The sequence below is a fragment of the Odocoileus virginianus genome, chromosome 10 (genome assembly GCF_023699985.2).
Source record: "Odocoileus virginianus isolate 20LAN1187 ecotype Illinois chromosome 10, Ovbor_1.2, whole genome shotgun sequence".
Classification (NCBI taxonomy): Eukaryota; Metazoa; Chordata; class Mammalia; order Artiodactyla; family Cervidae; genus Odocoileus; species Odocoileus virginianus.
The window spans coordinates 33,389,709-33,413,838 of NC_069683.1; the positions used below are offsets into that span (position 1 = coordinate 33,389,709).

Consider the following 24,130-nt stretch of genomic DNA (forward strand, 5'->3'; position numbering starts at 1 on the left):
GTTGTTGTTGAAAATAGCTGTTTTCCAAAATGAAAAATTTTTAGCAGGAGGAAATGGCATTGTTGCACATTTTGACTAATATCTTTAATGTCTGCCTTACTAAAGACTAGTAAAAGTTAGTCATATACCACATCTACCTCTCTATTCATTGTTTTAACTTGTTCTAATGGAAGTAAATAAAGATAATTTGGTCTCAAAGATAAGTTGGAAAAGGAAAGTCTGATTTAATATACTTTTCACATAATTGTGGAAATTTTTTATATCATACCAACATTTGACAGTGGTATTTTCTTAAAGGTTAATTGCAATGTAGAGTTTGAAACTATAACAGTAAACATCTCATATTCTGTTATATTAGCATTCATTGGTTTGGTATTGTACTTTCAATGGGTCTTTTATCCATATATGATTTTGTAATCCTGCCCTGGTCATTGGAAAATATTGACTTAGTGGGTCACTGGCAATTTTCTGAATGTTAATTGATTTCATTATGTAACTTGAAAATTTTTCATTCATTCATATCACCACTGATCTTATCAGAAGTATCTTTAAATATTTAAAAGCTGTCAAGTAGAACTCAGTGGTGGGTATAAGATTTTGAAAATTCTAGTTTTGCTTGAAGTCTCAGATTTTAACACCAGTTACATATTCTCACTTCAGTGAGAGGCTTATTTTGTTCATTTTTGAGGGTGAAAAAAAAATCTGCCATATACACAAGTCTAAATGACCATAATTTATCAATCAGTTTTTCTTTCAAGCTTATGGTATTTGTTGGAAAAAACTTTTTCAGTTCTGACTCTTCTTTCTCTTTGAAATGAATCTTTTGCCTTTTACCAAAGGTTTGCCTGGGGAGGGATAGGCAAGTGTTGCTTCATTTTTTTTGAGGCCTTGTGAGATAAACAAGGCCCAAAGAAAAAAGATGTTTCCGCTTTTCTTCCAAGCATTGTACTTTGGTATGTAGCAGAAGTGCTGCATGTATGCTTCCCATTTATTGATATTTATATTACTGGTTCATAAAGGACATTCCTAAAGAAAGTTTGTTCTGTGATTATGTGGCTGTAAAGAATATGATGACTGCTAGTACAGTTTAGTGCCACTCTGCTGACTCATGTTGGGCACCTGAAGTTTTACCACCATGAGTTTTGTATCATTGATGCAAGTGTCAACATAGTAAAAAATGGCAAATAATGTCTGAGCATTATTATGGAAATAGTTTTGACCCATCAGACCCTGTGAGGTCTGTGGATCTTATTTTAACAACTGCTGTTCTCAAATATCAAAGATGAATTAGAACTCTTAACAGTCATTAATTGCTTAAATGGTTTGGGTAAGATTTTCCTAAAAGCTGATTTTAACATAGTGCTGTCTCAGTGGTGTGTTCACAAATAGCATATGATTTTCTCTTCTTGTATTTAATCAGAAACTCATCCTTTGATGTACAATGTTACTTCAATTTGTTTATTTTACTTTGGAAATAAATATAGTTCTCCAATACATAATTTAAAAAATTACTCTCTTTTTAATAGAATCTGGCGGTTATTTTATGTTGATGATCTGGGTAGTGTCAGATATTTTTGCTAGCTTGTAAATAGTTAAACTCTATTTAAGCTTTGTTTTTGATCAAATTTTTTTTCAAAGGTTTTATTGAAGGTCTTATATCAGTACAAGGAGAAGCAATATATGGCTCCCCGAGTTTTACAACAGACGTTAAATTATATTAATCAAGGAGTTTCCCATGCTCTCACCTGGAAGAATCTGAAGCCTCATATACAAGTAACATTTTTCTATCTGAACTATTTTTCTAGAAAATACATTGGAAATAACGTTAATTACCAAAAGGGTTGAGAAATCTTTTTTTTTAATGTGTGTCACTTGGTCTAGTTCTGGTAGTTTTATATTAGAAAGATAAAGTAACACCCTGAAAAACTTTATAAAAGGTATTTTGTAAATATTCAGATTATTTAATCTGAATCTATTGTCTTAAAATTTGCCTTCTAAGTTCTTACTGTTAGATCATGATTAGTTTAACATGACTAGTTAACATGTAATTTGGAATAGACAAAGGGCTATTTCACCAAATTACTTTTGAGGCTAATTGGCTTATGTACTGTTTCCAGTATATTTGCTTTGTTTTTAACTGAAGGGTTTGATGGACTAAAATTTCAGTCTGTATTTTCTAAGAATACTTAATTGCTATCTATGTATACATGTCTTATTTTGTGACACGTGCCTTACCCTTGTTGCACAGAGGGTAAGAATATGTACATTGGTGGTTGATCTGAGAATGCATTTTAATGCATTTATTTATATTTTACTGAAGTTTGATATTAAGCTTTAAAACACATGCTGTAGAGTTATTTTTATTTTAGCACTTATTAGAAATTTGAAAGTTTAAATTTGAAAACTGAATTAAGGTTACTTTTTTAACTTTTAAATTGCAGGGCATTATCCAAGATGTTATTTTTCCATTGATGTGCTATACAGATGCTGATGAGGAACTTTGGCAAGAGGACCCTTATGAATATATACGCATGAAGTTTGGTGAGGACATTTCACTTTTTTAGAAACAATATGTCAGTCATTAAGGTTCTATATGATAACCTTGAATATTAAGCCCTCACCTTTGGAACTGAGAAGTCTGCCATTATTTTAATATAATTTATCCATTGTTAAGTCATTTGGGAGTTTTCATTAGTTTGGTTATTTGATAATGATAATCCTCATTTTTAGCAGATGTAAATACAATAGTGTTAGTAGGTTTTGACTGTTGGATATACCTCTGGCACATGCCAAAATTGTTAGAAATTCAAGGGTACACCTTAACACTAAGTATCTAAACTGTGCTTTTGGATCCCATGTCAGTCATCATGTGTATGGAAATTGAGAAGACGCATACTGGAAGCTGGAGTCATACGGAGTCTCTGCATGGAACTAAAGAATTGTAATTTGGCTAATGTTGAGTATTAGTCTTTCTTCCTACCAAAATCTTACGTACTTTCATTAGTTTGTATTTTTGTGACCCCATTGTGAAAATTCTCACAGTAGTGGGGTTTTGTATGATAGAAAATAATCATTGGGAGAAGTTAATGGATTAAGATTTAATTTGTACAGGAAAGACAAGGCATTAGGCTTTTGCAAAACTCTATGGAAATCTGGGTTTGTTTTCATGGTCATCGTCTGTGAAGATTTAGCAAAAATTTAAGGTCCTTTTTTGTTATCACTGAGCATCATTTGTAAATTATATGAAAATGTTTCATGAAAAATTTGAAATTACTATTTTTCTGTATTCTGTATTAATTTTAAATTTATTCTCCAGATGTATTTGAGGATTTCATCTCTCCTACCACTGCTGCCCAGACGCTCTTGTTTACAGCCTGTAGTAAGAGGAAAGAGGTAGGTTATTTAGTGTGTGGATAACTTCTGGTTTAATATTTAAAATATGTTCAGATATACACTTAGGGTGTTTTTTTTGTTGTTGTATTGAAGTATAGTTCATTTACAATGGTAATTTCAGCTATTCAGCATAGTGATTCGGTTATTTATACTTTCTTTTCCATATTCTTTTCCGTTACAGTTTATCACAGGATATTGAATATATTTCACCCTGCTATACAGTAGGACCTTGTTGTTTATCCATTCTGTATATAATAGTTTGCATCTTCTAATCCCAAACTTTTAGTTCTTAATGGTTTCTTAAGATCATCTTGTCATCAGTGTTTTAAAAGGATTTTTGGATATCCAGTAAAGCAGTACTTTTCTCTCTTAATCTAGGTACTACAAAAAACTATGGGATTTTGCTACCAGATTCTCACAGAACCAAATGCCGATCCTCGAAAAAAAGATGGAGCCCTGCATATGATTGGTTCTTTAGCTGAAATACTTCTGAAGGTGTGTGTGTGTGTGTGTGTGTGCGCGCGTGTGCGTCCGTGCAATTAGTTTGTTTTAATAGTGGCAATTGAGATAAAACTGAATTGAGGTACAGTTCATATACCAGGGAACCCCGTGTAGCTCAGATGGGAAAGAATCTGCCTGCAGTGCAGGAGACCTGGGTTCGATCCCTGGATGGGGAAGATACCCTGGAGAAGGGAATGGCAACCCAATCCATTATTCTTGCATGGAGAATTCCATGGACAGACCATGGGATTGCATAAAGTCAGACACAACTGAGCAATTTTCATATACCATACGGTTTGTCCATTTAAAGTGTACAGTTTGATAGTTTTTCTTATAAAGAGTTGTGCCACCATCAACTCTTAATTCCAAAGAGTTTTCATCATCCCTAAAAGAAACTTTTAGAAGTCACTCCCCATTTTCTGCCAGATCTCCTAGCCCTAGCTGTAATCTCCTTTATGTCTCTGATACGGATTTTTCTGTTCTGGACATTTCATATAAATGGAATGATAAAATATGTGGTGCTTACTGAGTGGCTTCTATGGCTTAGCATAGTTTCAGAGTTCATCCATGTTATGGCATGTGTAAGTCTATTGCCAAATAATATTCCATTGTATTGACATGCCACGTTTTATTTATTCTTTCATCAGTAAATGGACATTTGTTTCTACTTTTTGGTTATTATGAACAGTGGAGTTGTGAACATTTCTGTACACATTTTTGTGTCAATGTGCATTTTCATTTCTCTTACGTAATACATACCTGTGACTTGAATTGCTGATCATATGTTGGGAGACTGCTGGAATGTTTTCCAAAGTGGCTGTACCATTTTTTATATATTAATTAGCTGTGTGTGACGATTCCAGTGTCCGTGTCTTTATCAACTTTTGGCTATTGTCTTTTAAAGTTATAGCCATCCCAGTTGGTATCAAATGGTAATTTTATTGTGGTTTTAATTTACAATTCCATCACGGCTAATGATACTGAGAATCTTTTTTTATGTTTATTGTCCAGTCTTCCTCTGAGGAATTTCTGTTCAAATCTTTTGTCCATTTTAAATTGAGGTATTTGTTTTTACTGTGATTTGTTAGAGTTCTGATATGTATGTACACATATATATGTATGTATTTTTTTTTTAATCTAATTTTTTTGGCCACACTGGGTGGCTTGTGGGATCTTAGTTCCCCAACTAGGAATCAAACCTGGGCCCTGGGCCGTGAAAGTGTAGAGTCCTAACCTCTGAACCACCAGGGAATTCCCTATATATTCTAAATGCTGTGCTAGAAAGCTTTCAAATACAGTTGACCTCTGAACAACACAGGTTTGAACTGTTTTCGGGTCCACTTAACATGTGGGTTTTTTTTAAGTAGTAAATACTACAGTTGGTTGAATCCACAAATGGAATTGGTTAAATCCATAGTTGCAGAATTACAGATATGCAGGGCTAATTGCAAATTTGGTGGCAGATTTTCAACTGCACAGAGGGTTGGTGTGCCACCCACCTCATTATTCAAAGGTCAGGTGTATATGATTTGCAAGTGTTTTCTGCCATTCTATGGATTATCTTTAATCTTTTCACATTCTTGATGGTGTCCTTTAAGGTACAGTTTCTTATGATTTTGAAAGTGTCTTCTATATTTCTTTGTTATTGCTTGTGCTGAAGGTAATTCTTTTTGCATGAGTTATTTTCATTCATATTGTATTAAATTGTAGTGTTTTTTTCTTCTCAGAAAATTGGTTTTGCCAGAAATTTGTAAACCTGAATATATCCCTTCACAGCCTAGAAACATGTTTTTGTGACACATTTTTTGCTAAAGAATGAGGGATTGGATTAGATTTATGTTGAGAAACCTCACCTTGAACACATTTTGTCTGGTATTTGTGGAGTCAAGATCTGAAATTTATTTTCATTTTAAAGTTAATAAATGATAACTATATCCAAATGTACGTAAATAATTAGATACAGTTCATCCAACTCCCAGAACCTTGGTCCATATGATGCTCCATTGACTTCATTAATTTGTGGGTATATTTTGTGTATCTTTGAGTTTTTCTACATCTGTTCGCTCATTCTTTTAGTTTATAAAGGGTAAATTAAGTGGTTATTTCTTGTGTATAAGGCTGGGAATCTTGAGTGGGTTCTAATGGCACTTTGAAGTTTTTGTTTTAACTTTATAATTTTTAAATTTCATATGTAGAGAAAATTTCAAAAAATAATTCCCATTATTACCTTGAGAGCAGAATATTTCTCAATTTATGTTGTATTGTTCATGTAGGACCTTTCCAGAGAGGTTCTTTCATATAATAATTTTATAAGAGAAAAATGTTTTGTAAGATAAGGAATAAAATTAACCATTTTTCTATTACTTAAACACCACTGGTGTTAATGTTTGACATGATTGCTTTGTAAACAAACGATGTAAAAATTAAAAAATGTATAGTGATTTTGATGTTAATGTTTGAGAATAAGAAAATTGGATATGGGTCTTGGGGTTCAAAATTCCAGAATAAATATGTCTTGACATCATTAGTCATTTTAAGGATTTGTGTATCTGTTTGACATTTGAGATGATTATATTTGTTTATTTGTTATATTTGTTTATTTTTACAGAAAAAGATCTATAAAGATCAGATGGAATACATGTTGCAGAACCATGTGTTCCCTCTCTTCAGCAGTGAGCTAGGCTACATGAGAGCCAGGGTATGTTTTAAAGCTGTATTGTTTTGTACATTTATGTCTTGTAATGAATAACTGCTTATGTGGACTTTTATATGGAAGCTTTTAAATGTTCACTTTAAAACCCTATTTTATCCTAGACTTTTGTGTCTCTTTAAGTGGCTGCTCATAATGTGTGCATAGTTTTCATCTGTGTCCGATAGCAGCATCTGTCTGTGTTTTGCATTCAGATCTTGCTATCCACACAAACATCATGCAGCCAAAGAGTAAGTTGGGATCATAGTACTGGTCTAGTGTTGTCTCTTTTGACTTTATCTACCACTGGCCAGCCTCCAAATTCCCACACAAGAACTTTGGCACTAGAAATATTGTCACATGGTAAGAAACCTATAGTAACTCGCTGCATTTTTTTTTTTTTTAAAGGCTTGCTGGGTCCTTCACTACTTTTGTGAAGTGAAGTTCAAAAGTGACCAGAACTTGCAAACAGCCCTAGAACTGACCCGAAGATGTCTGATTGATGATAGGGAAATGCCTGTTAAAGTGGAAGCTGCCATTGCACTTCAAGTGCTGATCAGCAATCAAGAGAAAGGTAAAAGATTTGTATATACAAGACATAGTCCTAGAACCTTGACACATTGTCTTCCTTTTTGTTTGAAGCTTGTTTGCTCTTTGGTATATATTGATTCAGGTTTTAAGGAGTTTTAGCTGTTAGCACCAGAAGTTTTTTTCTCTTTCTCTTACAGCTAAAGAATATATCACACCATTCATCAGACCCGTCATGCAGGCTCTTCTTCACATTATAAGAGAAACAGAAAATGATGATCTTACCAATGTAATTCAGAAAATGATCTGCGAGTATAGTGAAGAAGTTACTCCTATTGCAGTAGAAATGACACAGCATTTGGTATGTTATTTGATCAGTAATGTATGCATTACTTAGATTACAGCAGGTATTTTCACAGAGCTTACTGTATATCAGGCACCATTCTAAGTCCTTGATACATATTTTAACTCATTTAATTCTCATACAGTCCTGTGTGAGGAATATTCCTATATCGAAAGAAAATGTGAGTTATAAAAAGGTTATTTAACTTGCCCAAGTTAAAAGGGGTGGGGCTGGGATTCACACCTGTGCTGTGTGCCTCTCCAGCGCAGAGGTTTTGACATGTACTTACACTGCATCATGACTAACTTGTTTGTGTGGTTTCCTAGAATGCTTTGCACCAACTTGAAATACTAGTTATAAGCAGATTTTTAAAGTTAAATTTTTTAAAATAGTTATTTTATATTTGAACTTTGTGTACAGTACATAGCCCTGAACTTTCTGAGAATTAACAATGTAAATTATTTAACGGTAATAGAAAATATGGACATGTACCCAGCAGCTATCCATTCATATTCCCTATACAGTGATATATTTGGTGTAGTTTATAGTCTTGCTAAATATTAAGATTTGAAGAATCTGAGTCTTGTTATTTGCTGTGAACGTTCTTAACAGCTGATACTGAATTGGGTAAAGACATTTGAGTAAATATAGTTGTTGCTTAGTCGCCAAGTTGTGTCTGACTCTTGTGATCCATGGACTGTAGCCCACCAGGCTCCTCCATCCATGGGATTTCCTAGGCAAGAATACTGGAGTGGGTTGCTATTTCCCTCTCCAGGGGTTTTTCTCGGCCCAGGGATCGAACCCGCATCTCTTGTATTGATTGGCAGGTAGATTCTTTACCACTGAGCCTCTTGGGAAGTCTGAATAAATGCATTAGTGTATATTAAAATAATACAATGCATTTATAATAAGCTGATTATTAACTGTGGCTCCTCATAATTAATAACTTTCCTCAAAGTTGTTATTATTATCTTATCGTCATTATCATTATCTTCAAAATGATTGAATTCTGTGGCAACAGAAACCTTGGTGATTAGTATTTGATGATTAGTATTTGAGCATTGTCAAATGTTGAGCTGTGCTAAGTCAGTTTAGTTGTGTGTGACTCTTTGTGACTCCATAGACTGTAGCCCACCAGGCTCCTCTGTCCATGGAATTCTCCAGGCAGAAATACTGGAGTGGATTGCCATTTCCTTCTCCAGGGGATCTTGCCAACCAGGAATCAAACCCTCAGCTCTTAGTTCTCCTACATTGGCAGGCAGGCAGGTTCTTTACCAGTAGCACCACGTGGGAAGCCCCAAATGTCAGCCAGTAATACTAATGTTCATAATATTAAGCATTTTTTATGCCTTGCCTTATTTAATCCTCACAGTATCTCTATGAAAATGTCAGGAAAAAGAGGTCAAGTAGTCTGTTTAAAGTGACCCAGTAAGGGGTAGAGCAGTACCATTTACTATATAATATTAATTGATTTGGAAATGCCAATCAGTTGTGCTGTCTCAGTGAGAACATTTTAAAAACTGTGTTTTAGACAAAAATATGTTTATACCGCTTTAAGGACAAAGCTTAATTATATTCTTGTCAATGTAGGCAATGACTTTTAATCAAGTAATCCAGACTGGGCCAGATGAAGAAGGAAGTGATGATAAAGCAGTTACTGCTATGGGAATCCTGAATACCATCGACACGCTTCTTAGTGTAGTTGAAGATCATAAAGAAGTAAGACAATAATCCAGTGCTGTAAAAGTTTTAGGGAATTTCAAGCCATTCTTCATCAGTTGTTCTGTGCTTTTGGGGGGCCTCTGATGCATATTCTTTGGTCATCTTCTCACATGCCCTGATTTCTGCTCTCTTAAGCTAGTAGTACCCTTTTCATGGAACTTTATAAATATTTCAGGAGGAACAGGAGGGAGGTATTTGTATTTCTGCCTCAAGGCTCTAAGTTTGGGGTCACCTTCCTCAGATCTAAAAGCATAGTGAGTCCTAGGAAAACTTATTCTTGCTAGTTTTCCTTTTTAATAAAAATTTTTTTTAGTTAGGGTATAATCCATATAACATATACCACCTTAACCATTTTTAGGTGTACACTGTATGTATTCCAAATGGATACCCTGCTTCTGTATCTGATAAGTACAATTTTATCTCATGTTTGTCTCCTTCCACTTTTTAACATTATGATGACTTTTAGGAATTTGGGATCCAATTGAGGATCATACTGACAATTAAAGGGGAATTTGTATATTCTATCTTGTATGACTTGGGTGCCCTGCTCACTGTTAAATAAATGGAGCTGACTTAAAAATTACTGGGAGTGGTAGGATTAATGCCTTCTTTTAAATAATTTTTCAGTAAGCTATTGATTTGTATCTCAGTTAACTTACGTCTGGCTGAATTACACACAAGATTTTAGTCTCTGCAGAATGATGTGGCTCCATTTTTCTAGGAAATTTTTTTTTTTTTATAGTAAACTGTACTTGTTATTTCTTGTTTGTCTGATTGTAATAGTATTGCATTAAGTTTCATTCCCAGATTGATTCACAATTTTGAAACTCCATTTTGAAACAAAAGCTTAATATAATTTGTTAAAAATATTGACTTTATATTTAAATGCACTGAATTATTATACATTATTTAATAATTCACTCAGTGTGCTGCAATTCCATATGATTTTTTTCTTTTTTAGATAACCCAGCAGCTTGAAGGAATCTGCTTACAGGTCATTGGAACTGTTTTACAGCAGCATGTCTTAGGTAGGTACTTCTGATTATTCTAAGAATATCCTACTATTTCATATGAGCAAGCATTGTCCTAATGACTTGGTATTCTCTTTTAGAATTCTATGAGGAGATCTTCTCTTTAGCACACAGTTTGACATGTCAACAAGTGTCTCCACAGATGTGGCAGTTACTACCTCTGGTATTTGAGGTTTTTCAGCAAGATGGTTTTGATTACTTTACAGGTAGGTCAAATCATCATAGAAATACTTAGGGTTCCCCCTGTTTGTATTCAGTTTTAGTATATCACTTGAACACAAAGTTTTGCATATTCTTAAGTGCTTCCTTGTTTGGATAAGTTATCAGTAGTAATTAATGCTCAAAGATGACCCTAGCGTTGATTTCCATTATACATTTTGATTTAGTTATCACTTGAGATTTTTTCTTTAAAACACATATTCTTAAGTTCCTGTTTCCTGTCAGTCTTCTTTGTATAATCTTTAACATAATCTTTTATGTTTACTACATATGAAGGAATGTACTTTAATGATAGGCTCATTTTTACATTTAATTACAAATGAATAATTAAAAGTGAATGTTAGGGACAAAACATTAGGACTTGCTTCTTTTTCTTAGATTTTTCAGAAACACAGCATTTATATTAGTAGAGATATTTAACTTACACTTTTTATTAATACAGATATGATGCCTCTGCTTCATAATTATGTAACAGTTGATACAGACACACTTCTATCTGATACCAAGTACCTTGAAATGATATACAGTATGTGCAAAAAGGTAGGTCACCCTAATACAAGAACATGTGAGGCTTGTGCTATAAAAAGTACAAAATTGTGAATAGACATGATACTACATTATGGTAAACATGATATCATATGAGTTTGACATAATAAGGGTTATTTAAAATTTAAAAGTCATCAACAAAGTGGCTTTGATTCCTGGATCTCTCATTGATGACTTTGACAAGTATTTATGTCTACCTTCTGGTATTAATTAGAACTGCGTTTCTTGATTTTAGTGCCTGGACCTTATCTTAGCTTATTCTCTGCTAAGTTTTGAATCAAAAGAAGAAAAGACCAGAAATGATTAGCGATGTTTTATAAAGAACATTCTCAAACTCAAAGATACAGAAAACAAACTATTGGTTACCAGAGTGGGAGGGAGGGTATAAATTATGAGATTGGGATTAACAGATACAAACTACTATACATAAAATTAATAAACAGCAAGCTCCTACTGACATTCAAATAAACAATAAACCATAATGGAAAATAATATGAAAAAGAACATGTATATGTATGTATGACTTCCCTGGTAGATCAGTTGGTAAAGAATCTGCCTGCAATGCAGGAAACCCAGGTTTGATCCCTGGGTGGGGAAGATCTCCTGGAGAAGGAAGTGGCAACCCACTCCAGTATTCTTGCCTTGAAAATCTCATGGGCAGAGGAGCCTGACAGGCTACAGTCCATGGGGTTGCAAAGAGTTGGACATGACTTAGCAACTAAACCATACGTATGTATAAGTGGATCAACTTTGCTCTCTACCAGAAACGAATGCTGCTGCTGCTGCTGCTAAGTCAATTCAGTCGTGTCCGACTCTGTGCAACCCCATAGACGGCAGCCCACGAGGCTCCCCCGTCCCTGGGATTCTCTAGGCAAGAACACTGGAGTGGGTTGCCATTTCCTTCTCCAATGCATGAAAGTGAAAAATTAAAGTCGCTCAGTCGTGTCCGACTCTTAGTGACCCCATGGGCTGCAGCCCACCAGGCTCCTCCGTCCATGGGATTTTCCAGGCAAGAGTACTGGAGTGGGTTGCCATTGCCTTCTCCACCAGAAACGAATACAACATTGTAAATCAACTACTTCAATAAGGAAAAAAAAAGAGAAAGGAACTCCTTGGAAGCTGTGGGTTTATGGTAGCTGTACAGTATTAGTAAATAGCAAAATTGTAAAATCTGAAGATTCATTTTTAAAAAGTCAAAAGTACTAGGCCATTTTTGGAAAATCATAAGATACATATACATGGTGAATGTTGCTTTTTTTTTTCCTCTTAAGAAGTAGGAGATAAAATGATTGATTGGGGTCCTTTATTATCGGGTCAGTGTAATTGGTAACATGAGTTCCTTACATTATTTGATCAATTTTACAGACAACTCCAAATCCTTACAGTTCTTTAGACTGTAATCTGTGCAATCACTCATATTTATTTATAAAATTATCTTAAATACTTCAACAGTTACAGACTGATTTAAATGTTTTGAGACGCCTCCTTGCAGTTTATATTTTGTGTTGATCAGGTTCTTACAGGAGTTGCGGGAGAAGATGCAGAGTGTCATGCAGCAAAATTGCTAGAGGTTATCATTCTCCAGTGCAAAGGGCGTGGCATTGACCAGGTCAGTGAAGCCATTAATGATTCAGGTTGGAGGATTCAGAGAGGGAATTTTTTCCCTCCGCTTTTCGTTTTGGGGCATTTGTTATATATATATTTGGTATGTTGTTTATTATGACACCAAGATAACATGTTAAAATTGTTTAAAATTTAACCAATATTTAATAGTGATCATATATTTAATATGTATGGAAATATACAAAATGATTACCACAATAAGGTTAGTCAGTAGGAATATTTTGAATCCATGATTGCTGTTGTGGTGGGGCTCTCATATCTCAGTGAAGACTGGTTTTTCTCTAAAATTGGATTTCCCACTGAAATGCTTCAACAGTAAAAATTATTGGATCATTTAATGAAATAGGGTTTGGTTGAGGAAACCAGTAAAATTAATATGGGTAGGATAGTTAATGCCTGCTATTACTGACAGTTTTGAAATGTTTTGCTATTTTTCTCTATAGTGTATTCCCTTATTTGTGGAAGCAGCTTTAGAGAGGCTGACAAGAGAGGTGAAGACAAGTGAACTTCGAACAATGTGCCTGCAAGTTGCCATTGCAGCTTTGTATTATAATCCACACCTACTTCTCAATACCTTAGAAAATCTTCGCTTCCCTAATAATGTTGAACCAGTTACAAACCATTTTATTACACAGTGGCTTAATGATGTTGATTGTTTCTTGGGGTAAGTGACATGTACTGGGTCTTTGTTTATATAACTTTGTGAGGAACTCTGCAAAATTTTTTTAAGGAAAGGAAGAAAATATTTATTTTATTTTTTCAGGCTTCATGACAGAAAGATGTGTGTTCTGGGCCTATGTGCTCTTATTGATATGGAACAAATACCACAAGTTTTAAATCAGGTTTCTGGACAGATTTTGCCAGCTTTTATTCTTTTATTTAATGGATTAAAAAGAGCTTATGCCTGCCATGCAGAACACGAGAATGACAGTGATGATGACGATGAAGCTGAAGATGATGATGAAACGGGTAAGGGATTTGCAATGTAGGAAGCTAGTCTTACTACCTAGTTAGAAATATCACTGGACTTATTCCTTTAGCCTTTATTCTAATGAAATGTGGGATTATAGCCAAATATTTACATGTTCATTCATTCATAGACTCTAGAGTGTTAGGTCTATGAGGGCAGAACTTGCAGCTGTATCTCCATTACATAAAGCAGTTCTAGGTAAAAATGATTTTTGGTTTGGGGTTTTTAGTGTTTGTGAGCATCTAATCCATTTCACCTGTGAGACACTACAGACCACAAGAATAAAAATAGATGTTAAGTTATTGTAATGGTTCCAAAATGATAATTGCCATTTTTGTCTTTTATCCTATATTATCATAGCCAGCCTTTAAAAAAAAAAATCTTGTTAAAGGTATTCCTGTGGAAATAACAAACTGTTGCTTTGCTGTTGGTATTTATTTGGTTTGGTAAATACCGTAAGGTTCAGAGCATGCCAAGTGCTGGTTCTCATTCAGTCCATTTTCCAACTTTAGAATCTATATATAATATTAGAATACTAGAATCTAGATTATTAACAGTTGTGGTTAGATTTCTGTGAGAATTTTTTCTACTTATTGCCAAACATGTATTTAAACACCAGTTCCTGGAACTCTCCCTTCTATTTATTCAGTTGTGATTTTCCAACAGTGATCATTGTCCGTGAGTTATAATGAGTAACAGAATATTTCAGAGTTAACAAGAGCACCTTTTTATGACTTGGCAGAGGAACTGGGCAGTGATGAAGATGATATTGATGAAGATGGACAAGAATATTTGGAGATTCTGGCTAAGCAAGCGGGTGAAGATGGAGATGAGGAAGATTGGGAAGAAGATGATGCTGAAGAAACTGCCCTGGAAGGCTATTCCACAATCATTGATGATGAAGATAACCCTGTTGATGAATATCAGATATTTAAAGCTATATTTCAGAGTAAGTTTACTTGTTCTGTGTAATTCAGATAGTTCCATATGACCCATTTTCCTGAATCAAACTGTTCTTCTTTACGTCTGCCCCCTAAAGAAGAGACTGCGGTATATCAAACCCAAACTAGAACATGATTTAGGATTGTTAGGCAGAGTACCCAAAGTTACTTCTCCTTAGAGATCAGAGTATTTTCCTCATCCTGTTGTTTTATTTAGATCATAATTCTGAAATAGGCACATCATAGGAAAATTGTATACTTCATTGTAGCCTCCCAGGTTTTCCCAGAAGTATCTGCCCTTATGTTTCTTCTGCTCATGTATTTGTGTGTATTTCTCCCCCTGGCTAAGCCTGTGCTTACTTACCTGAGAATTTGACCTTTTTTATTCACATGTATAGTCTTGGGAATCTTTATTCTTTTCTCCTGCTTCACAGCGTGTGGCTATAGACTACTAGGTGCCAGTTTTTGGTTTTGATCATCATTTACTTGGATTTCAACAAAACACAACATCAGTATTCTTTTACCTAGCTTAAGAAATTTAAATTGACACTGTATTTGAACCTCCTTTCCTTCCAGTTAACTACTTTGCTATTTTATCATTCCTATGCATTATTAATTTTGATGTAGGATAAATTCTCTGATAAGCAAAGCATTAATCTTCCAAGCCCACGACAAGGTTGCGGAAATGCAACTAATTGTTTTGGAGCTATGTGGCAGGCTGTTAAAATTGATTGAAGTGCCAAGAAATGACTGGCTTTTGTCCTTGACTTGTATTTTGTATACTTAAACACATGTTAATTCCTAAAGAATGGTTTATAATAGAAGGCTCATGCACAGTGAAGGCAGTACGGTAAAAGTAGAAGATCATGAGGAAATCAGTTTTCATTCTTGGGAATTACTCTGTAAAAAAATTTTATTTTGTGGAAAGCCTTTATAGAGAACATTTTCTCTCACTCACTCACTCACACACACACACACACCCCCTTTCTGTAGCTAATTGAAACACAGGCGTATATAGTTAGACTTGTTACCATTGTCTGTCCGCTTATCTGGTGTGTTTTCATTAAACAGTGAGATTTTTAACACCTGGTCTTGTGACATGCTGGGAATTCCTTCTTACGGGTTGTGTTTGACCATTTAGACTATAATATAAAAATATGTGAGTATTTTTAAGTACTGCAGAGTACATTTCTATGGAAAGACTACATATATTTAAGAAAGATTTTTGAATAAGAAATGCAGAAAAAAATAAGAATTTATTTTGTACCGTTCATCTCATTTTAAAGGTTTCTGGGTTTTGTGTTTTAATGTAGGAATTTGAGAATTATATCCAGAATGTGGGAATGTGTCCATTTTTAAGTTGCTTTAACTCTGAATCTTCTAAGGAGTTTGAGTTAACTTTATTTTTAGTTTCCCTACTTTGTTACTTGTTAGATAACAACTGATTTAGGCTCTTTAAGTTCTTATTTACTAAAGGTGAGGATTTTGAGTGTGATTAGGTATTTGAGGCATAATGCTAAACCAGAAATTTTTCCCCTGTATGTTTTTCTCACAAGCAATTTAAAATACTGTAGGTAATTATTGGGAAAATATAAACTAGATCAGAATTTCAGTACTGGAGGTAGAGTAGAGGGAACAGAATAGTAGAGAACTACCAGGACTCTTATTGCCCTTTTTTATCTTGTTTCCTTCTCGATAGCTATACAAAATCGTAATCCTGTGTGGTATCAGGCTCTGACTCATGGTCTTAATGAAGAACAAAGAAAACAGTTACAAGATATAGCAACTCTAGCTGATCAAAGAAGAGCAGCCCATGGTATGTTAATTGACCCTCTTTAATGCAATTAATAACTTTGATACAGCTTTAAAATTTAAATTAAGTGATTTAAAATTATGTAAGAGCTACAGTTGTTGGAAGTGATAAGAAATTCACTAATCTGTAGGAATGAGATAAAGAATTTTGGTTTTGGCCACAATTTCTTGATTTTAAGTGTAGTTGAAAGCTATAATAAGGTTGTTAAATCTCATGGGGCTGGTTCGATAGTGGAAAACTCTGAAAACTGCAGTTTCTTAAAAGTATATTAAAGACATACATCATTTCTTTTTATCAGTGAACATTTCATGCTTAACAATATATAAATGCTTTTCAGTATAGGATATTTTAGGTAATACACATTCTAACAGTTTTGTAGGTCTTAATAACTGTGAGTCAGACTAGTTTTATATTCAGAGAGGGTCCTCCTTATAAAAAAAGGAAGTATTTATACCTCCTTTCTGATGTATTTATATTTGAATTTGCTTGCAGTAAATTCATTAGCTGTTACTACCTTTGGAATTGGATCCTATTGATTCAGTATTTGACTAAAAATAGGGTATTTAAAGATTTTTCTTTTTAAACAATGGGAAGTGAAAATTGGCTGAGAAGTCTATAGCATACAACAGAGTTCATCTTCTCTACATATTACACACTTCTCTTCTTTACATATGGAGGGAGAACAGAGACCAAAGTTTGGAACTTCCTGGCTGGTATTTGTGGTTAAGCTGTTGTTAATGTCTGTACTTTCAGGGATCATTTCTATAGTTTGTTAGTTCCTTCTATTCTGCAAAGTAATAAGCTGATCGATTGCTCTACCAAATGTTTACTTGTTTTTCTAGAATCCAAAATGATTGAGAAACATGGAGGATACAAATTCAGTGCTCCAGTCGTGCCAAGTTCTTTCAATTTTGGAGGCCCGGCCCCAGGGATGAATTGAGTTACCACTTTCCTTCCTGCAGTGTGGTTGTAGTGAAGAGCTTGCGTTCCTCCTAGTAGCGGTTCCAGAACTGGCTCATGTTATCTACTATGAACTAATTGATCAATAGATGGACAAAGAAACCCCAGAAGGTGGGACTTGATCATGCAACTTGGCACTGAAAATGAAACCAGAGGGATTTTGGCCAGGGAGGGAGGTAACTTGGGGGCTAGGGAGTATTTTCTTTATTTTTTGAAGAAAGTAAGGATTTGACTGAAAGTTCAAGTGACACTGTGGAAATCTACAACAGGAGGGGATGTCATGAAGGCAGCTTTTCTTTTTCTGAGGAAAAAATAGGCATGGGCTACAGGACTATTTAAAATGTCTCATTTACAGTATAAGCTCAAAGGTAGATGTAATTTTTACACCTATGAGTATTTGTCCGATTTCTGTCTCTCCTTCACCATTGGGTATCTATTCTTTATATGTAAATAAGATAAGGTAATCGATAGCCTTATTCAATCTTCATCATTTTCATTCATCAAAGATTGTTCCTATGTAGATTATTGGACATTTATTGTAGCACTACATAACTGATTAAAAAGAAAATCTGTAAATGAATTAGCACTTTCATATTGAAACAAGCCTGCTAGCCTATGTATAAAATAGCAAAATGTTTGCTGTTTATAAAAAGATGGGATGTAATGGGGTGGGGGGCAGGGGTAATTTCAAGTTATTAATTTAAAAATGAATTATCGATTTTGTACCTGGTGACTTTGTGGTGCACTCACCTCTGATAGTGACTTGAATTCGGTATGTTAAAAGGGGTTAGTGATATTTCATTGCTGCTAAAAATGGCAACTCCCTCTGTGTCCTGTTTTTTTCTTAAAGCTCTCAGTGTACAAGTGGATATTTGGGTACAAGACCTTACTGTAACAAAGAGGAAAGGTGATATTTGAAGCATGTAAATTGGATATAAAGTTCTACTCTTAAAGAGTTGATCAAAGAGTATGACTAAACATCTATATATGCAATCTATTAAAAGAACTTAATTCGGCTCTTATGTCTTGATTTGATTGCAGTTTTTTTCTAATTATAAATTTTTTCCTCGATCTATTTTTATCCTATAACTAGAAAGAATAGGAAATGCACACTTTTAAAACTGACATTTAACACCTGCCCACCTCCCTTTCCCATCTCTGACCCTCTTGTTCATGCTGGTATCTGATAGGCTGAAGGCACAGGGTTCCCTCCAAAAACCACTGTTTATACCACTGCAAAAACAAGCCAGCAGCAAGACAACATAGAGAGGTTGGCTAGCTTCCCTCTCTTCTAACTGCATGTTCAAAAATAAGCTTTTATTGATCTTGAACATCTGTCAGATGAGTCATACATTGGGTTATTTTTTTATATACAGTATACACACTATTTCAAATTGAAAGCAACATCTCAATGGATTCAAAACTATTGAGTGCTGTTGTCTATAACAGACTAGAAAATTTGTAAATGTAAAAATTAAACAAATGCACATATTATTTAAAATGCATAATGAAAACCCATTGGTGTTGTGTTTTTCTTGTATGCCAGTAATTAAGCCACTACCGTTGGCATTGTTTGGTTTTCTATTTTAACACTGAAGGAGTGAAAGTATTTCCTATATTTATGAATTTACTATGAAAATCTTGGCAAAAAAAGAAAAAAATGTTTGTCTGAAATGTGTGGGTGAAAATTGTTAATCAAGTGTGTTTCTACTTTTTCGCCCCAAGTTGAACACCATCTATAAACCCTAGGTTGCTTCAGGGGATTTCATTATTATATAAAAGTCATAAAATTAAAATGGAGTAGTTGTATATATGCAACATTATGTACAGAGGGGAAGTGTTGAATAGTATTAAACATTTTCGTCTTCCTTTACCTTTTATCCCCTACCTAATATCTAGTCTACTTTTTTAAATTTCAAGTTTCACTGCTCTTTGAATTGATAATTTCAATTTTCACATTGTTATTGGAAACCATATTAATAAAGGTTTTAGTTATTCCCATGCACAGTATGAAAATTCTCGGTTGCTGAGGTTTTGTTTCAAGAAAATGTATTGGTATGTCTTTGAGATCAAGTTTTATTGTCTCCTCTGTCATACAATCCAAACTAATCTACATTTATGAAGTTTTGACTGAAATGAAAGACCTTAAAATTAAACTATATTTAATATTAAATATTGTTCAAATGGTAGTTTCTAATGCACCAAATATACCTCGATTATTTTCAGTATTTCCTTAAATATAACATCAAATTAGAGTTTCTTATAGATTATGAATCTTGATAATGTATCAGTGTTTTTAAATAAGGTTATAGGATTTTAGGTAACTTTTTGAGAGTAGTATTTATAAACTTGTAATTAGTTGCATGTGGATTTTATTTATTTCTTCAACATACAGAGTTTCCCACAGTTTCACTAATCTATAACTTATTTTTTAATTTATACAAGTTAATTCTGATTTTGTTTGGGTTTTAGTATGTCTTTTTTAATGGCTGACATTAGCATAAAATCTTCACTTTTTTGTAAACCTAAGCCATCCATTTTTATAGAAGCTATTCATTTATCAGTATTAAATAAAAGATGTTAATCTGTTTCTCTGCAGGTAACAGAATGGTGATTACTAATCTACATGTCTTACCAGGATAATGAGTGCTACGTTCACCTCTGGAAGAGACCAGAGTGTAGAGCAGGGGTGGCCATACCATAGCAGTGTGGCTGTGTTCAGTCCCAGATATAGTCCCTGAAGCAAGCGTTTAGGAAAAGTTATTAGGAATTATATTAATATACACCATGTCTTTGGGAGGATCTAGCACAATGACTTAAGCATAGTAGGCATTCCATAAGTGTTTGTGAAATAAATGACCTAAAACTACATTAAAACCTTGGTTATAAAAATGTCAGTTCTGTTTTGGTGAATGTTGATCCCTTCTGAAGTTGAGTTTTACAGTTGATGAGGTTGGCCACCCTTGCAATAATAGCACTTTACTTCGGTTTTTACAAACAGAAACTAGATATACAGCTAGGAATCCAGAATTTTGTTACTATGAGAGAAATATCTTTTAAGTAACTTTTTGAGAGGTAATTCCCCCTCTAGTTTTTTTTTTAAAGCACGGGTGATAGATAGAAATTTGTCAATTATACTTGGTATCTGAATCCTACATTTAAGTGCTTCCTACCAGAGTCTTTTTTAAAAGTCCCTTTTAACATCCTTTAAATAAACTCAAAAAGGAATTTCCTCAATCTGAAAGAAAGATAAAATGAATGGACTTAATAATGAAAGAGTAAAAACCCTTCCCCCTAAGATCAAAAATGCCTCCTGTTGCCACTTATTTTTAGCATTGTATATAGGATTTTGTTCATTGTTGTTGTTGAGGTGCTACTGTGTCCGACTCTGACCCCATGATCTGCAGAACACTAGACTCCTTTGTCCTCCACTTTCTTCCCAAGTTTGCTCAAATTCATGTCCATTGAGTCAGTGATGCTATCTAACCATTTCATCCTCTCCTTTTGCCTTCAATCTTTCAATAAGGGTTTAGCCAGGGCAGTTAGGCAGGAAGAAATAAGACATTCAGTGGGAAAGGAAGAAGTGAAATGTATTCTCAGATGATTCATGTCACAGAAAACCCTGAAGAATCCACAAAGAGCTAATGACTTGTTTGCAAGGCATAAGATTAATATACAAAAAATCAGTTGTATTTCTATACAGCAGCAGTGAAATTAAGAAAATTACATTTACAGTATTGTTTAGTCATTAAATTGTGTTAGACTCTTGCCACCCCATGGACTGTAACCTGTCAGGCTCCTCAGTCAATAGCTCCCAGGCAAGCATACTGCAGTGCAGTGGGCTGTCATTTCCTTCTCCAGGGGATCTTCCCAACACAGGAATTGAAGTCTGCTGCTTGGCTGGCAGGTTCTTTACCACTGAGCCACCGCCTAGTAAGAATAGATTCCACCCCCCTCTTTTTTTTGCTGTAACTTCTGGCTTCTGGGATTTTAGTTCCCCAATCAGGGATTGAACACATGCCCTTGACAGTTAAAGCACAGAGTCCTAACCACTGACCACCAGGGAATTCCCAAGGATAGATAACCTTCTACTGACCAAAGGAATAAAATTGAGTGTCTAGAAATAAACCTTTAAGTTTATGGTCAATTGATTTTCAACAGGGGTTCCTAGGGGGCTTCCCTCATAGCTCAGTGAATCCACCTGCAATACAGGAGACCCCGGTTCTATTCTTGGGTGGGGAAGATCTGATGGAGAAGGGATAGGCTACCCACTCCAATATTCTTGGGCTTCCCTTGTGGCCTAGCCAGTAAAGAATCCACCTCCAATTCGATCCCTGGGTTGGGAAGATCTGCGGGAAAAGGGGAAGCCTACCCACTCCAGTATTCTGGCCTGGAGTATTTCATGTGGTTGCAAAGAGTCATTCACGACTAAGCAACTTTCATATTCCTAGGTGGCACTAGCGGTAAAGTGTCCACCTGCCAATGCAGGAGACAGGAAACTGAACCTATCTCTGGTTTGAGAAGATCCCCTGGAGGAGGGAATGGCAACCCGCTGCAGTATTCTTGCTGGGGAATACTATGGACAGAGGTGCCTGGTGCGCTATAGTCCATAGGATCACAAACAATTGGACATGACTGAAGTCACTTAGCACATACTTATGCACAATTTTTAACAAGGGTCCCAAAACCAATGTAGGAAAGAATCTTAAAAATGGCTCTGAGACAGCTGGGCATATTCTTAGGAAAAAATACAGGTGTAAATTGTGGTGACTGAACTAGTTAAGTTTCTTGGCTATAACACCAAAGACCAAGAAACAAAAACATGATTTAGATTTCATCAAAACTTTGTGCTTCAAAGGTTACTTTGGAAAAGTGAAAAGACTGCAGAGGATGGGAAAAAATATCTGCTAATCTTGAGTATATTCAGAACTCAACAAGAAAAACCCCAATTTAAAAACAGTGAAGAATCCAATTAGATCTTTCTCCAAAGAAATAAATGGCCAGTATCTTAGGAAATGCTTAACATCTCTAGTCGTTCAGTTCAGTCACTCAGTCGTGTTCAACTTTTGCAACCCTGTGGACAGCAGCGCACCAGGTTTCCCTGTCCATCACCAACTCCTGGAGGCTGCTCAAACTCATGTCCATTGAGTTGTTGATGCCACCCATCCATCTCATCCTCTTCTCGTCCCCTTCTGCCTTCAATCTTTCCCAGCATCAGGGTCTTTTCCAGGGAGTCAGTTCTTTGCATCATGTGGCCAAAGTATTGGAGTTTTCATCTTCAGCATCAGTCCTTCCAATGAATATTCAGGACTGATCTAGCAGTCCAAGGGATCCTCAAGAGTCTTCTCCAACACCACAGTTCAAAAGCATCAATTCTTCAGCTCTCAGCTTTATAGTCCAACTCACATCCATACGTGACTACTGGAAAAACCATAGCTTTGACTAGACGATCTTTTGTTGGCAAAGTGATGTCTTTGTTTTTTAATATGCTAGTCATTAGGGAAAAGCAGATTAGAATTCATGATGTGGTATTCCTTATCTACTAGCCTGTTTAATCAAGAAGGTACACAACCACAAGTATTGGTGAGGAAGAAGAGAAGCTGTACCCCTGTACAGTTTTGGTACAATATAAAATACTTACCTGTTGTGTAAAAGTTTGATGGTTCCTTAAAAGGTTGAAAAGTGTCACCTAACAATTCCACTCTCATATATATGTGTGTATTTATATGTATACATATACAGATAATGAGAGAAATGAAGCCTATCCACACAAGAACTTGGTGCACAGTTGTTCATACTAGCATTATTATAGTCAAGAGCAGGAAACAATCCAAATAGCCACTGGTGAGGGGATAAACAAAATGTGAAATAGCCATACAATTAGATATTTAGCAGTAAAAAGGAATGATGTACAATTACACGCTACAGTGTGGATGAGCCTTGAAAACAAGTCAGACACACGAGTCATATAAAATATCAAAAATTAGCAAATCAATAATTAGTGGTCACTGGGATAGAGGTGGGGAGGGAGGACTGAATGGAGTGTGAGTGTAATGGGCATAGGTTTTCTATTGGGCATGATTAAAGTGTTTTCCATTAGATACTGGTGATGGTTGAACAGCCTTGTGAATATACTAAAAACTATTGAAGTGCATGTATACTTTAAAATGGTGCGTTTTCTGGTATATGAGTATCTCAATTTTCAGTTCCAGGTTTGTTTAAAGTAATCTAAAAAGTAATACTCAACGTTTATTCATTAAGTATAAAGTAAGAGCTAGCTATCCCCATATATAGGATAAACTGTCTTAGAGATTGTATCCCACCAATATTTAGTTATTTGAGCTTGCTCATTTTTTTAATCCCATCATCCCATCAAACAGCCCTAGCTGGCACCACTTTGGCAGGGTGGATAGCAGGAGGAAGAATTCTTAAAAAAAAATTTTTTTTCTGTAAATGCTGCATCTTTGTTATATATTTCAGTGTGATACAGCATTGGAAATTTAAGACTGAGCCATCTTTTTTTCTGCCTCCTCCCAAAATTACAGCACCTAGTGCTTTTCTATAAAATGGTATCAATCTTATTGCTTATTTGGAGACAAGAGCGTCACTTAAAAAAAAAAAGCCTCACCTTGACTTGAGTATGTCTTGCCAGAAAAATAAAATCATTTTAAAAACAATGGTTTCATTTCTAGACTATTCTTTACTGCTGAAGTACTGCCTACTTACTATGTGTATTAATAAAACTTAATTTTTCTTTTGTCTGGAGTGTTAGATTTTAGATTTAAGCAAATGTAATTAGAATCCAAAAGTGACTGCTAAAATCTTACGGAGGTAGCCAGTTTCAAAGGGAC

At 35.0% G+C, this 24,130-nt stretch overlaps 1 protein-coding gene and 2 non-coding genes across 3 annotated transcripts in view; all 3 read left to right on the plus strand.

The window, feature by feature from the left end:
* IPO7 (importin 7) overlaps positions 1–19,295 on the plus strand; it is a 46,299-nt gene extending 27,004 nt beyond the window's left edge. Inside the window, exons 9-25 of the mRNA XM_070473372.1 lie at positions 1,639–1,773; positions 2,442–2,541; positions 3,317–3,393; positions 3,772–3,888; positions 6,503–6,592; positions 6,992–7,157; positions 7,312–7,472; positions 9,045–9,173; positions 10,138–10,204; positions 10,288–10,413; positions 10,869–10,966; positions 12,486–12,581; positions 13,039–13,259; positions 13,359–13,564; positions 14,308–14,514; positions 16,206–16,322; positions 17,162–19,295. Coding sequence (XP_070329473.1) covers positions 1,639–1,773; positions 2,442–2,541; positions 3,317–3,393; positions 3,772–3,888; positions 6,503–6,592; positions 6,992–7,157; positions 7,312–7,472; positions 9,045–9,173; positions 10,138–10,204; positions 10,288–10,413; positions 10,869–10,966; positions 12,486–12,581; positions 13,039–13,259; positions 13,359–13,564; positions 14,308–14,514; positions 16,206–16,322; positions 17,162–17,259 — 2,211 coding nt within the window. The 3' untranslated portion in view covers positions 17,260–19,295. The remainder of the gene's footprint in view (positions 1–1,638; positions 1,774–2,441; positions 2,542–3,316; positions 3,394–3,771; positions 3,889–6,502; positions 6,593–6,991; positions 7,158–7,311; positions 7,473–9,044; positions 9,174–10,137; positions 10,205–10,287; positions 10,414–10,868; positions 10,967–12,485; positions 12,582–13,038; positions 13,260–13,358; positions 13,565–14,307; positions 14,515–16,205; positions 16,323–17,161) is intronic.
* LOC139037280 (U5 spliceosomal RNA) lies at positions 794–906 on the plus strand. Its single transcript, XR_011490102.1, has one exon. It is a non-coding gene; the product is annotated as a U5 spliceosomal RNA (small nuclear RNA).
* LOC139037253 (small nucleolar RNA SNORA23) lies at positions 6,734–6,918 on the plus strand. The gene has a single exon (XR_011490083.1). It is a non-coding gene; the product is annotated as a small nucleolar RNA SNORA23 (small nucleolar RNA).
* Positions 19,296–24,130: the final 4,835 nt, after the last annotated feature.